The sequence below is a fragment of the Schistocerca americana genome, chromosome 8 (genome assembly GCF_021461395.2).
Source record: "Schistocerca americana isolate TAMUIC-IGC-003095 chromosome 8, iqSchAmer2.1, whole genome shotgun sequence".
Classification (NCBI taxonomy): domain Eukaryota; kingdom Metazoa; phylum Arthropoda; class Insecta; order Orthoptera; family Acrididae; genus Schistocerca; species Schistocerca americana.
Window position 1 is genome coordinate 502,491,257 of NC_060126.1, and position 15,751 is coordinate 502,507,007.

At 36.2% G+C, this 15,751-nt stretch overlaps 1 protein-coding gene across 5 annotated transcripts in view; it reads right to left on the reverse strand.

Moving 5' to 3' along the window:
• The window catches only part of LOC124544627 (PDZ and LIM domain protein Zasp-like), a 287,293-nt gene that overhangs the window by 71,185 nt on the left and 200,357 nt on the right, over positions 1-15,751 (reverse strand). For all 5 annotated transcript variants that reach the window (XM_047123234.1, XM_047123233.1, XM_047123231.1 and 2 more), the window contains exons 2-5: positions 14,277-14,428; positions 4,013-4,178; positions 3,321-3,460; positions 3,075-3,175 (exon numbers count right to left, since the gene is read on the reverse strand). In XM_047123234.1, the coding sequence (XP_046979190.1) occupies positions 3,075-3,175; positions 3,321-3,460; positions 4,013-4,178; positions 14,277-14,428 (559 nt within the window). The remainder of the gene's footprint in view (positions 1-3,074; positions 3,176-3,320; positions 3,461-4,012; positions 4,179-14,276; positions 14,429-15,751) is intronic.

The following is a 15,751-nucleotide window of genomic DNA, read 5'->3' on the forward strand; positions in this document are numbered from 1 at the left end:
ATAGCAAAATATAATTGATCAGATAAAAAATTTATTCACTAAGTGGCAGCAGGAGGAAACATGTAAAAGTTAAGGCAATGTGGAAGCTTTTTGAGCCAGTTGCTCCTTCTTCTGGCAGAGGGACTGAAGAGGAAGGAGAGCGATGAAGGAAAAGGACTGGTGAGATTTAGGAAATGGGAAGAGTCACGAAAAAGTTTTCCAGAACCATAGGTCAGAGAAGACTAACTGGATGGGTGAGAGTTTTTCTTTTTCATCCTGTCCGGCAAGTCTTCCCTGACCTGGTATTGTGGGCAACTTTTCCATAATTCTCCCCATTTCCTAAACCTTGTCAGTCCTTTTCCTTTATCCTTATTCCTTCTCCTTCAACCTTTTTGCCAGGAGAAGGAGACAGTGGTTCTGAAAGCTTGAAAATTTCCACAGTTTTTATATGTGTTTTTTCCTGCCATCCCTTGGTGAGTAGATTTTTCATCTATTCAAGTTTGTCATATTTTCAAAAATTGATTACTTTTGTTAATGCATTAAAGAATGTAATAAGTTTTTACATTTGAAAAAATATTATCCCACAACTGTATAACATACAGGGTGGTCCATTGATAGTGACCGGGCCAAATATCTCACAAAATAAGCATCAAACAAAAAAACTACAAAGAACAAAACTCGTCTAGCTTGAAGGGGGAAACCAGAAGGTGATATGGTTGGCCCGCTAGATGGCGCTGCCATAGGTCAAACGGATATCAACTGCATTTTTTAAAAATAGGAACACCCACTTTTTATTACATATTCGTGTAGTACCTAAAGAAATATGAATGTTTTAACTGGACCACTTTTTTCGCTTTGTAATAGATGGCGCTGTAATAGTCACAAACATATGGCTCACAATTTTAGATGAACTGTTGGTAACAGGTAGGTTTTTTAAATTAAAATACAGAATGTAGGTACGTTTGAACATTTTATTTCGGTTGTTCCAATGTGATACATGTACCTTTGTGAACTTATCATTCCTGAGAATGCATGCTGTTACAGCGTGATTACCTGTAAATACCACATGATGCCCATCAACCTCAATGCATTTGGCAATACGTGTAATGACATTTCTCTCAACAGTGAGTAGTTCGCCTTCCGTTGTGTTCGCACATGCATTGACAATGTGCTGACGCATGTTGTCAGGCGTTGTCAGTGGATCATGATAGCAAATATCCTTCAACTTGCCCCACAGAAAGAAATCTGTGGACATCAGATCCGGTGAACATGCGGGCCATGGTATGGTGCTTCGATGATCAATCCACCTGTCATGAAATATGCTATTCAATACCGCTTCAGCCGCACATGAGCTATGTGCTGGACATCCATCATGTTGGAAGTACATCACCATTCTGTTATGCAGTGAAACATCTTGTAGTAACATCGGTAGAGCATTACGTAGGAAATAAGCATACATTGCATCATTTAGATTGCCATTGATAAAATGGGGGCCAATTATCCTTCCTCCCATAATGCTGCACCATACATAAACCCGCCAACGTCACTGATGTTCCACTTGTTGCAGCCATCATAGATTTTCCGTTGTCCAATAGTGCATATTATGCCGGTTTACGTTACCACTGTTGGTGAATGACGCTTCGTCACTAAATAGAATGCATGCAAAAAATCTGTCATCATCCCGTAATTTCTCTTGTGCCCAGTGGCAGAACTGTACACAACATTCAAAGTCATCACCAAAACATTCATATTTCTTTACATACTGCATAAATATGTAATAAAAAATGGGGGTTCCTAATTTTTAAAAAATGCAGTTGATATTCGTTTGACCTATGGCAGCCCCATCTAGCGAGCCAACCATAACGCCATCTGGTTTCCCCCTTCAAGCTAGACAAGTTTTGTTCTTTGTAGTTTTTTTGTTTGACGCTTATTTCGTGAGATATTTGGCCCGGTCACGATCAATGGACCACCCTGTATACAGGGAGAGTCAGGAGGAAAGGTAAGTGTTTTGACACTTTACAGCATCAGTGATTCTGAATAAAAAAGTTGATGTGGACATATGCCCTATTCTGAACGGTTTCCGAGATAGAACACTTTTAATGTACATTTCTATTTATTTTCTGTATTATTAATTGTCATTGTTTACGATGTACCACAGTAGTATAGAGGAAGCTGAGACAAACATTTTGATACAGGACACTAGTCGGAAAACTACCTCAAACTGGCCTACAAAAAGTACTTAAGTTACAGCACACGCTTGTCGCGCGAGGCTTCCAATATTCTCGCAATCTCTTTGTGCAAACTGTTAGTCCTAGACAAAAAATAAATAGGACCTTTTTTGTTGCATATTTAATTTATTTTAATAGTGTACTGAGACACATTATTCGTTGGAGTGTGCAGTTTTCAAGTTATTAAAGAAAAACATATAAAAGTGATATTAAACATGTTCTGTCTCTGAAACCATTCGCAATAGGGCATATGTCCATAAAAAGCTTTTTGTTCCGAATCACTAATACTATCATATCTCGAAGCACGTACCTTTCCTTCTGACTCACCCTGTATATTGTGATGCTTCCAAGGTCAATAAACTCTTTCTTGGTATAAGTGACTTCAAGAAAGTTAATTTGCATCTTATGGTTACACAAAAAGAACAAGAAAAAGCTTGAAAAATAAAAATTTACTCTTCTATAGCTAAACAGAAATAAATACTTTATTTTTCAGGTTAACAAACTCGTAATTGACTACTGAGTCCAAGAGTTAAAAAAAAATACATAAATAAAGATACATAACCCATGACTTCAAATGCATGAAAGAAGGCAGAAACTCTTTTATGAAAAAGAGAGAGCAAGAATCACCTGTCCCTCTCTTTCTATTACAAGCTAAATGGAACGGTAACATGACTGAGTTACCAGCATACAACAACTGAAGTAAGACAGAAGTTGTACTATGATGGTATTTCTGTTTAGTTTGTTACTCTGTTCTAACAATGAGATGTCTGCCTTTAAAAAAGATCCTTGCATGTGTGACAACCTATCTGATTTATGTAGGCATTTTTACATGTCACTGAAAAATAAGTGTGACTATCCACACCATACCTGGTTCTGGCTCCCTTGGTTCCTTGTCAATTTCCTGGACCATTTTAAATACCTCACTTTTTTCTGCATTATAGTTCTTCTCATTCTTCTTGAAATTGACTCTATTGAAAGTTAAAAATGGATAAGTTAATTACAAAGCATTCTAATTAAATAATACAACTTGTTATAAAATGCTGTCAAATGTAGGAATATTTGGATAAAGAAGGAATCAGTACTAAATTTAAATTTGATATCTTTATAGCTTACCCAAGGACTCCACCTGCAAGAACCTCAGCCTGAGCTGAGAGTGTCTCAGCTATGGTTTCTTCACTATACATCCCAACTGGTGAATTATACTGCTTGTTGACTATAGATTTCACAGTATCTGTACCCAGCGCACCATTGATCTGTGTACATGAGAAACATATCCATTATGTTATTGTATAAAAATTGAACACATACCAACAGCAAACACAAAAATACCTACTACAGGAGAAACTATTTGTAATTCACTTACTGGTGAGATTCTGAATGGTAATTACAATGAAGAGAATAAAATGTATGGAAATTTATGCATATAATTTGTAAACAGTCTTCAAAATGTGATAATAAGATGGACATAATATGGCAGTGCAAAATTGCAAGTGGGGTAAATGAGAGGTATACGATCAAATGGAGCATCAGTGGAACTGAAAGGAATACACTGCAAATTAAAGGGCAGAATAGAGTAAAATAGAATAAAACATGCTTCATATTAGTAGATAAACATGTGAGAAAGCAGAAAAGAAATGATGCTGCAGGTCACACAGTTGAAATATTATGTACTCAGCTAAAAATATTTTACACCTTTCCTTCTGTTGGAAGATTTCTTCATTCCAACTACACAAGAACATACATTCTAGTACTACTACAAATGAACTGCTGTCAGAATCTGGGTATACTGGTTAATTCCCATTCACCTGAGGAGCAAAAGGCCTTGCAGAAACATTGTGTGCACTGCCAATGCGTGTGGCGGGAGCTGCGGGGCGGGCAGCAAGTGATGTCTTGGTGACGGGCCCAGGGTGAGCTCCTACGGGAGGTGTTGGTCCCACTGGTGTCACTGTGGGTTTCCAGGTGCTGCCGCCCCTGCAACATTAATCACTGCATATTAATAATCAACATAAGTAACACAAACATAAGCATAAAAAGTAACTACTTCAGAAAGGTATGAAAATTTTTGCCAATTACCTGGAAAGGTAGTGAAACATTAATGCAAATTCCCACAGTTTGATATTTTTCATATTATTTTTTAATTTTATGTTGTAATGCATTCTCATAGCTCACTTAATTAAGGCTCCATGATATAATTCCTTTGTCAGGTTATTCAGAAACATAACTGCTCAGGGATTCAAAATAATGGTCACACCATATTTTCTTTGGCTTTTGCCAGAGAAAGTGCATTAAAACTTGGACTAGAAGACATGTTTGGTAATCAGGAATTTTGAGGCTGAAATTCATTAGCTTGTGACTGCCAGTCAGATTTTCATTTTAAAGAGAAAATTTTCAGCAAATGACAAAGAAAAAGCAATTGTAGCATTAAAAAACAAAAACTATTGTGGGTCACTCTGGAATACCCACTAAAGTTGTTAAAATAGAGCACGACATAACTGCACACCCAAGAGCTTCAGTATTAGCCAATGGTTTGAAGAAGGCTGCTTCCCATAGGTACTGAAGTATACCAGAGTTAGACCATTCTCCAATAAGAGGTCATGGTAAATTGTTGTCCTATGTCAAATTTACCAGTCACATTAAAAATATTTGAGAAAGTTGCTGTTGCCCAATTGCAAAATTTTATTGAAAAATATGCCATCATCCCAATTACCCAGTTCAATTTCAACAAGGGAGAAGCAACATAGATGCAGTAAACAATTTTGTTGAGAAAATACACATGATTATCCAAAGCAATAAGGTTGCAGGAACTTTCTGTGGGTCACACCAAGGCTTCTGTAAACCATGTCTTTCTTGTTTAGGGACTTGACATGTAGGGCATTATCGGTAGTGCCCTACAGTGGATTAAATCCTACTCGAGGAACAGAAAACAAAGAGTAATTATTACTATAAAAGGGGAAAATTATTATTCTGCCTGGAAAATACTGTTTCAGGATGTCCCACAAGCTTCATAATAGACCCTGCCAGTTTCTTTTTCTATGTCAGGACTATGATTTGGGGTTTTATTGGGGTGATTGTAGCTGCAAAGCCAGTAAAGTATCAGATGAGGCTCTCCTATGGAGTTGTAGATTATTATGTCATGACAAGTGAATTGTGGAACAGTGAAGAAAGATTTGTGCCCTTCAGGCAGAATTAGAAATAAGATGTTTAAAATTAGATGGCTGAATGGAGAAAGAGACTATGAGAGCCAGGGAAATTTATTGTTTGATAACGAGCAATAAGAAAAAAGGAGGAAACCTGGAAAATCACATTTCAAATTCCAGTTAGCAATCAGTTTGACTTGTTACCTTAAATAGGAGAAGATTCTGAACCAGTGTTCGAGCAAGGTGTTGAGCAGTAGGCTCACAGTAATAACTTTAAGGCTGGGCCAGTAGAAAATTCAAGTAAAAGAAAAGAGTCCTTTGCTAGGTAGAGTCACACGAGGGGTGTAGGCCAAATGCTACAGGAAAAGCTAGGTGTAGAATAACAGGTCACAAGCATCATGAAACCTTGTGCCAAGCTTGCCCTGGTGACAGAAAACATAGGGGCCTTGTGCAGAGGTTTTGATGAAGAGGATCGGGTAGTTAAGGAAAGACGAGCAGGAAACAACCTTGTCTAGAGTATAGTGTTAAAAGTGGCCCACAAGAAATAGGAGCAGCAATAGCACACACTCATGTGGGGGTTTGTGGGGATTTTGCAGTACCATGACCAGCCCTCAGTTAATACAACTGTCAGTCATGAAGACAAAGAGCTGAGTGTATTTCATTTGACTGAAACAAAGTCTCATATCTGTGCTGTACCTGTTGCTGCAACTGGAAAATGGGGATACATAGACTGTGGCCTAAGCCTGAATAGGAGGGGGAAGGACAAATTAGCTGAGCATCTTGCAGAAAGTTTAAAGGGGGAGGGGGTGGGGGCATAAGCACACAAGGTAAAATCACTGGCATTATTGAAATCAGAGGGGTACATTTTTCAGGTTAGAGCCATATCATGGACAGAAAGTCCTGAAAGAAAACAGAACAGAACAGGACTATCATACATGCAACAGTTTAAAATAAGGTATAATTAATTTGTTTCATCAGAATATTAGGGGGCTCAAAACTAAAGTAGATGAGCTTCTTGTATGTCTAGGAGATCTGGAAAATTCTAAATTTATATATATTCTGGGCCTCTCTGAAAACAATGTAACCACATGGATAGAGGAGTTAAACAAAATGCTTTAGAGGCCAGCATCATTTTCACGTAGAGTGAACATGGAAAAGGTGGACACAAAGTCAAAAATGTTGATACAACCAGTTTTTGTTTGGATCAGAACATAAAGCATGTACTTGTGAGTTGTTACTGCAGAATGCTTCGTTTGTAATTGTAGCCACAAACGTATCCACAGTAGGAGGCAAGGCTGCCCATGCCCCTATCTCTCTGGGGTAGGAAATAATGTAGTGTAGTCAGGTGTTATTCTGTCAGGGAAATTGTTTGAAAGTCAGTATTACACAGGTTTTTAACTGGGTCAAAATGGAACTTTTCTATGGCTACTTACAAGTCACCATTCATCTTGCAAAATATTAAAAATACTCTATACCCACAGTTCTTGCTCCCACTCCCACAGAATATTGTATGGATGCCCAAGAATTGTAACGCTACAGATTCTGTCTAGAAAATTTTCAGCTATTTATGAGAAATATAAATGCTTTATGAAGCTACCTGTCAGATAAGAGGTAACAGTTAGTAGTTTGTGGAGATTTCAATGTAGATTGCTTAAAAGACTCTGACAGGAAAAATGAACTGGAACCGTTATTTGTCTGTTGCAATCTGATTTCAACAATAAATTTCCCAAGTCATGTGCAGCCAGACAGCAGGACCCTGACTGGTAACATTTTTTAGACAGTTGTTCAGGCTCAAATAAATTCATGTGCACTCAAGTGTTAAAGGACTATCTGTTCATGATACACAATTGATGAAAATAAATGATGTAGCACCTTACAGCTCTGACACATGTTCATATAAAATAATGAAGCTTATTAATGAGAAAATGGTGCAACATTTTAAGAATAAGTTAAAATAGGTATATACAGAAAGAGATGCTAACGTGAAATTCACTATATTCCACATTAATTTTTGTACAATATTTAAAAGTAGCTTTCCTTAAATATCCAGATCCTTAAAAGTTATTGAGAAAGTCTATTAAGAAAACAAGTGAGTCATTGATAACAAAAGAGATTAAAATTTTATGTAATAGGAAAAGAGAAACTAATATAGAGGTCAGAATAAGTTGAAATCAGACATTACTTGCATTCTGCAAAAAATACTACAACATTTTAAGGAAAGTCATTAAATTATCCAGGAATATGCAAGTCTTGACAGAAACTGATAAATAATAAGATTAAAACTATATGGGATACTGTGAAATGGGAGACAGGATAACCATAACAATTTGGCTATAGGAAAGAATCCCTAAACAATGTCAGCATGCTGTAATCCATCCAGTTCACACGAAAGGGAATAAAACAGATATAAATAACTACAGAGGGACTTTTTTGCTGCCAGTTACTTACAAAGTTCTTTCAAAAATTATACTTAAAAAGCTTGAAATACAAACAGACCATTTAATTGGTGAATATCAGGCAGATTTTAGGGAATATAGATCCAAAGACTCAATCTCAAGACAGTCTTACAAAACCACTTGGACAGACAAATGGTTGTCACCTTTATATTCTACAAAAATCCATGTGGTTCAGTAGATAGATGTACACTACTAGAAGAGTTTAAAATGGGTAGAAAGACAATATTGTTGATTAAACGAACATTAATTTATACCAGTTCAAAAGTTAAATTACGATGCAAAATGTCTGAACCTTTTGATATAAAAACAAGGGTCTGGCAGGGACTGCCTCCCTTAGCATTCAGTCTTGTACTAGAGAAGTAATTAGACACAGGAAAAAGAAGTAGAAGGAATAACCACTGGCAAACTAAATGAAATTAAAATTCATTTATGATGTGTTGCTTATGCACATAATCCAGCAATCTTTAGAAACAACAGATAAAAGCTCCATGAAATATCAGCTAGAAATTGACTGAAAATTTCTTACAAAAAAAAAAAATAAATAAATAAAAACAATACATTGAAGGTTCTCCTTGATACCTAGATGGACAACCTATGTTTGCACAGTTTGGCAATATATTTCAATAATTCAAATTTAAATACCTAGGAGAAAACAGCCATCCCTCTAGATAAAATTGTGAAGCAAACAAAGTTAGAATCATTATATTACAAAAAGCTTCCAGTATTACATGGATAAAATTAAAAGTCAATATATTGTAATGCATAGTTAAAATATTACATCACAGTAGTCAAATCTGAAGTGTTGTATGTATCAGAGACTGTAAGCATTGGAGGCAGATCATTAATCCTCAGCTGGTAACATCCATCTCTTAGGCGGGTATAAAAGCTTTCAATGTACGAGATTGTATTGTATTGTATTGTTCACATACATGCATTGTTACTTGGATCTGATATTTCAGCTTTGCTTCATTCATGAGTTGAACTTGCTACTGTGTTGATGTCATTGTTTCATTTCCATGATAGTATTGTTTTACTCGTGCACAAATGTCAGTCACATTGTCTCACAGGCGGATATTACCGTAGAGGTAAGATTTTTACTCCATCTGACAGACGGATATTACACTAAGCGAGTAAGTTTCTTTTTGTTATACTCCTTACTTTTCAAATATCTCATTACTTGTAGATGGCTACTAGTGGAGGGATACCTTGTGTGTCACAAAGAAGCAAAATAATGGTGCAGATGGCTTTAGAGCAGTTTGAAGAAAGTGATGATGATTATCATTCAGACGATTCTTATGTTCCTGAGGAAGATCACGAATCAGATTCAGACCGTGACAGTGATTCTGAAATAGATGTGGATGATATTCTCTGCACGTCCGAGAATGAACGAGGTGGTGTTGACTCTCTTCAGAATAGGAAAAATGATGGCACTGAAATTGACACAATTTATCATGACAAGATGAACTGTTTCAGATGGAGTTCCAGAGTGCCCAATGGCAGTGCTAAGTCACCAAACAAAAATGTAATAAAAATTAGATTGTCATCATGGTTAGATCCTGCCAAGTTAGGTAACGATCCAGACCCAGAAGAAATATGGCGTTTATTTTTCAACTCTGAGATATTGGATGAGATAGTTGCACATACCAACTCAAAACTACAAGTGATAAGGAATAAATTACAAAATCCTTCATCTTCCAGTTATAAAGATACAGACAAAACTGAAATTGAGGCAGTGATTGGTTTGCTGGTCCTATGTTCCATTTTCAAGTCTGGACGTGAGAACTTGGCACCACTTTTTGCAAATGACTGTACTGGATGTCCCATTTTTCATGGAACCGTGTCTCTAAAACGATGTGAAGTTTTACTGGTGGCTCTCAGATTTGATAATGCATCTACTCGCAAACAAAGGAAGAGAAATGATCCTGCAGCAGCTGTGTCCAATATTTTCAACATCTTTATTTCTAATTGTCAGAAGGTAATTCGATTGGGGGTCATGCATGTGTTGATGAGAGTCTAATCCCATTTAGAGGAAGATGCCGATTCAAAATATTTATGCCCAAGAAACCTGCTAAATATGGCATTAAAGTCATGTGCCTAACAGATGCACATTCTTCATATTTGTATAATGCTTATATTTATGTGGGGAAAGATAGTGATGGAGCAACACTATCTGATGAAGAGAAAAAGTTCCAAAAGCCAACACAGTCTGTGATTCGTCTTTCCAAATGTATATATGGGACAAACTGGAATATCACAGCAGACAATTGGTTTTCCTCCACTGAATTGAGTAAGAAGCTGCTGAAAAACAGGTTGACATATGTTGGAACTCTAAAATCCAACAAAAGAGAAGTTCCAAAGGAGTTTCGCCCCAACCCAAAGAAAGAAGTGGGCTCCAGTATTTATAGTTTTACTACAGATCTTACACTATTGTCTTTTGTTCCAAAAAAAGTCTAAGGCAGTTTTAACGCTGTCTTCAATGCACCACACTGCGTATACCGATGAAAGTAGCAACAAACCACAAAACATCAGTTTCTATAATGCCACAAAATCTGGCGTAGATGCTCTAGACACAAAGTGCAGCAACTACTCAGCTAAACGGAGAACGAGGAGATGGCCACTGGCAGTATTTTACTTCCTAATATCTGTGAGCTGCACAAATGCCTATGTTATGTATCTTCATAAAGGTATGATGTCAAGATTTGAGTTCATGAAGAGAGTAGGAATGAACTTAACCAGGCGTCATATCCAGAGAAGGCTCCAGATTCCAAACTTACCAGATGACCTCAGACAAATTATTTCAGGTATTTTGGGCGAAAAGCAAATATATGGGAATCGAACAAAAAGATAATTAAGTGACAAGCTAGAAAAGAGAAAAAACTGTGTTTTTTTCCCTACACATTGAACAGAATGATGGCATACAAGTGTGTGAAATGTGATAAACCCAATTGCTCACAGTGCTCCAAGAAAATATGTAAAATGTGTGTAGAAAGTTTGTAATTTTTTCTGTTTATTTGCATGTATATCAAGATATTTGAGAAATCACATGTCAAGTTTAGAAACTAATTCATTTGAAACAGTAATGTTAAATTTTGTGAATTTTGCTAAGGATTAATATACTTTATAACCTATGTCATGTAAAAACTAGTACTTAATTCTATAATTTTTTCATATTGTTTTGCAAAATGTAATTGAAAGAGAATAAAAATATTAGTATTAATTTTTCATGAAGCTTTTAAATTGTTATTTATTTTCAATATTCTCTACAGTGGAAATTCTTTGAAAAATTTGGTCATCGCGTAAACGCCAATTTTTCACATGTTACCACCTAAGGGTTAACTAAAGACATAGAAAAAGAAGTAGGAAAAATGCTAAGGAAAATATTTGGTCTGATTTGTGTTTGCAAGTATTTTTCAATATCACTTTATAAATGTAGCAGCAAAAATTGGATTAAGTGAATCAACTGAAAAAGTAAGAAAATATATTAAAAATCGATCAAAAAAAACTTTAAGCACCAACATCTTTCACTGAAATTAATAGAATTATAAAAATTATAAAAAGCAAAAGCCCATGCAGCACTGATGGAATTTCGAACAGAATTTTGAAAATTTGTTCTAACTTAATGTGTGATGTCCTCAGAAATATATATAATGCATCAATGGCACAGGGAATTTTACCAGACAGATTAAAATATACAATTGTTAAACCTCTTCATAAGAAAGGTGTCAAGAATGACTGAATAATGCGGCACACAACAATGGATGTGTATGCACCACTGCTAGAATTGCACACTGTTTGGACCTTCAACAAATGTGGAGTGGCTGATGCTGTTTGTTGCTTTCTTTGATGAGAAACAGTTGATTGGAAGTTACTAATTTTACCTTTCTTGTTCCATTTGTAAAAGGTACATGAGAAGAAAGATTGTAGTAGCCTACTATATACATCTGAATGTCTCTAATTTTACCCTCATAATCATTGCACTAGTTGTAAGTTGGAGGCGGTAATATGTTCCATATGTTTTACTGGAATGTGGCTTGCAGAATTATAGTTTGCAGATACATACATTAAAATGGTAGAAGATAAGATATAATAATATGAAACAGTATGCACGTATAGGTAATAATGAAAGCTGGAGAACTGGCAGTAGCTAAAAGAGGTTGAGATAGCCATTTCCCATCATAGATGGATATCCAAAGAATCCAACCAGTTGATTGCTGCAGGTGTTTATTAGTAATCTCTCAATAGTTCACAATTCCTTTCTTGTAAGGCTCTCCCATCAGAGTCTGTTCAATATTTCTGGAATATTCTTACACTGAATAAACAACAGGAAGGACACCAACTACCACTAACATTGCCAATTCCAGATAAAAATGTCAATGACTGCTGTGTACAAGGACAAGAAAATAGTTGGGATATCGAGCTTCATTGAATGATAGTAGCATAAAGTCTAACATCATTTTCACATCCGGAACATTCAGAGAAGGATGGGCTATTTGGGAGATAGCTGGTTGTGTACAACTACAAAAAGCAGAACATTAGCTTTGAGTGTTAATCAGATATACAGTTTCAATTTATCATCAAAGAATGATGTTAACACATAATTTCCTACTGTAGTTAAAATTAAGTTCCGTTGTGAATGTTGTTACCTTGATTACTTTATTATTTGATGGATGGAAAATTTCACTAGGCGCCTTGTATGTGTACTGTGGTTAAAGCGGCACATTTTGTTTTTGATAACTCCTGTGATTACCATTTTCTGTTATAAGTGCACCCTTCAACTGACTGAAAGATATGTGTTAGAGCGAATCTTTTTTGCTTTATAATATATTAAGATTTCTCTCCATGCCAGTTGTGAAAATAGAGAGGAGATAACAGCTGCTTATATATCTTCATGCATGTTATTATTAACTTCACAATCACCAAGAGAGCTTTCTGTGACAGCTTGTAGGAAAATTCAGTATTAATTTTTAAAAACTGATTTTTTAAAATTTTAGAGTGAGCTTTTAATGAGATGGTACATTTTTTATTTGAGAACTGCTTTTTAGCTTTTTCAGCATTTCTGTGACACTACCCTTCAGCTGAAATGACTGTGTGAACAGTTGCACTGACTGCTTCTCATGTAATCACTCCCTGTCCCCTGTTGGCTGAACCTGATGCAGATCCAATGTGAGGACCGTTCCAGTACAGGCTGCACAAATACTTCATTACCAATATTTTTCTTAGATAAACTGCATTTTCAAATATTTTACCAGTGGACCATGGTTTGCTATTTGCTTTATAGTCAAGACTCAAGCTTTGTGAGAGTTCTACACCTTTTTGCTGCTACATGACTACATGGTGGGATTGGTGCGAGTTAATCCTGTGGGCAAAAACCAATGCCCTTTCTTTTAATAATAATTTGGCTATATTTGCACCAAGTTTAGGTTAAAAAAAGTCTCCAGTTATTGAAAAAAACACATAGATCTTAACTATCTGTCAGAAAAAGAAAGAAAACACACAGATATCAAGTAATAAAATATATTCAACAGATATATAATGAGGTTTGTTAACGGATGGAAAAGTTCCTAAAGAACATTATCCAGAATAGAGAGACATGCACAAAAGTGATGTCTGCTGTGTCTCACAGAAGTATGACAGCAGCTTTACTGTTCACATCATACAATAATTACTCAGTGGATAGTAATAGTTCCCATTTTATGCTTTTAGCAGATTCAGCAATTATTAATAATGAAGTGTTATATGAAATAAAACTGTAGTAATATCCAGTAAGACACTGACAAAATATTAGCCTGGTACCAAGTACGGCCCCTTGACAACACAGTTACAAGCCACAACTACACTTGGTCATGTCGTGTAAATAGCAGGGAGTAACTAATTGTTAAGATGTGCACTGGAATATTTACATAGCCTCTATTGCAGCTAAATGGAGGAAAGATCTCTATTCATTGGTACACTGCAGCTTACCCAAAAAGAGGTCGCTTATCAAACACTTCTACGGTCAATACTGGGGCGCTGCTTGAGTGTGTGAATTCTTATTCAATCAGATTAACAGGGGACATTAATGAGCATATCCCAAAAAGAAAGATATGAATAATAACAGAACAATTTGCCTCATGGGAAAGGGTAATGAAAATTTTAAAAAGTCTCAACTGACATATATTCAGAAAAATGACTGCAAATATCTGGTGAAAAGTTACTCATCAAACCACAGAATTTATTTTCAAGGTGGAAAAATCTACAAAAATTCCTCGTCTTCCACACCATCTTTCCCACAAAGAACATGATGGTCAAATTAGACAGAGGCATATAAGCAGTTATTCATCTCTTACTTGTCTCAACCAATGCACTTTACCATGGTAGGTAGATATATCTGTTGAAACCTAAATCTTGTCAATACAGAATTGAGTACTTTTTCTACATACTGTCAAAGCAATCCATGTTTTTGAAAGTTTGTAAGATTTGCACGAGCTGGTACAAACCTCTGCACGGCGAGCTCAAAGGAGTTGCCAGCACGGACAATAGCGTCCTGCGCCTCCTTGTGGCGTAGATTGAACAGCTCGACGTCATTGACGCGGATGAGAGCGTCACCAGCCTGTAGACCCGCCTTCTCAGCCAAGCTGCCGCCATTCACCTGCAAACAGGGGACCAAAGTTTTCACCTAAGAAATGTTTACAAATGTAATTAAGACTGGAGTGTGCATGCTTCCCTCCTCCCCCCCCCCCCCCAAAAAAAACACACCACCAATATCTTGGTTGGGTGACAAAGTGATCTATTGTGTAGCCAAAGGCTGGAAAGCAATGATCTGGCTGTGTTGGTGATGCCAATGAATGTGAGTATGAAATATAGGTTGTGATAAGAAACTGACCTGTATGTTCACACTGTATTTAATGCTGTTTTGTGATAAAAACAAAAACTGCAAGATAAATTCAGAAAACCTGTATTAGATAACTGTCAATTCTCTAATGGACCATAATATGTACATATAACATACATAAACTATGGAAGGTGTGTGCAGGGGAGGGGGGGGGGGGGGAATCAGTTCAAGCCCCTTACCCAAATTTCAAACAGAACTAGGCTGTTTTCTCTACTCCAGAATAGCAGTATTTTATTAGATATGTTCAGTATGAGTAATATAATAATTCTATAAGTATGACGAGAAATTACACTGTTAAAGTTAATCAAAAATTTGAAGATATATGGGTACAAAAACCACCACAAACATTTATGTTATTAAATAGGAAATAATTATCATGGCAGGTGTATTTATTACAGTCACATACAACAAGTGTGGTTAAAACTGAATCAAAAAGTTGTAGGGTACGTTCTGTAATTCCCATCATGAAGTCTCAATAAATCATTTTATTTATTGTGCACCATTAGTTCTCATTAATCTCAAACACTTCTCTGCAAAGAAGAATAACACCAACTGTTTCATTTTCCATGAATACTAAATTAATACCTACTCTCTAATACTGCAGCTCAGTGTTGCACTTGGTACACTGGCTGTTTAAGAGTAAGATCCCAGAATGGAATGGAAGGAATGAAAATGTAGAACCTAACTTTTAGACAATGAGACCATTTGAGGCAGAGCACAAGCTCAGACTGAGGAAGAATGAGGCACATGTAGTTAAACTGAATAACAAAACATAGCCAAAGATTATGGAAATGTTATCAGATGGTGGAAGGTCCATGGGCTGCAGGAGGAGAAAAAGAGACAAGAGTAAAATAAGATTTACAAATGTAAGTGTGGGGCAGATAGAGGGGGACTGCAGAAAACAGAATGGAGTGGAAAGCCATCAGTTATTATCTGTGGTCCCCTGGCCCTGATAACATTGAGCAAGAAAACATATTTTTTTGATAAATCATTTTATTCATTTTTTCAACATTCCCAAGATGTCATTACTCCCTATACATCTCCAAATCATTCTCTGCAAAGAAGAAGAATACTAACTGT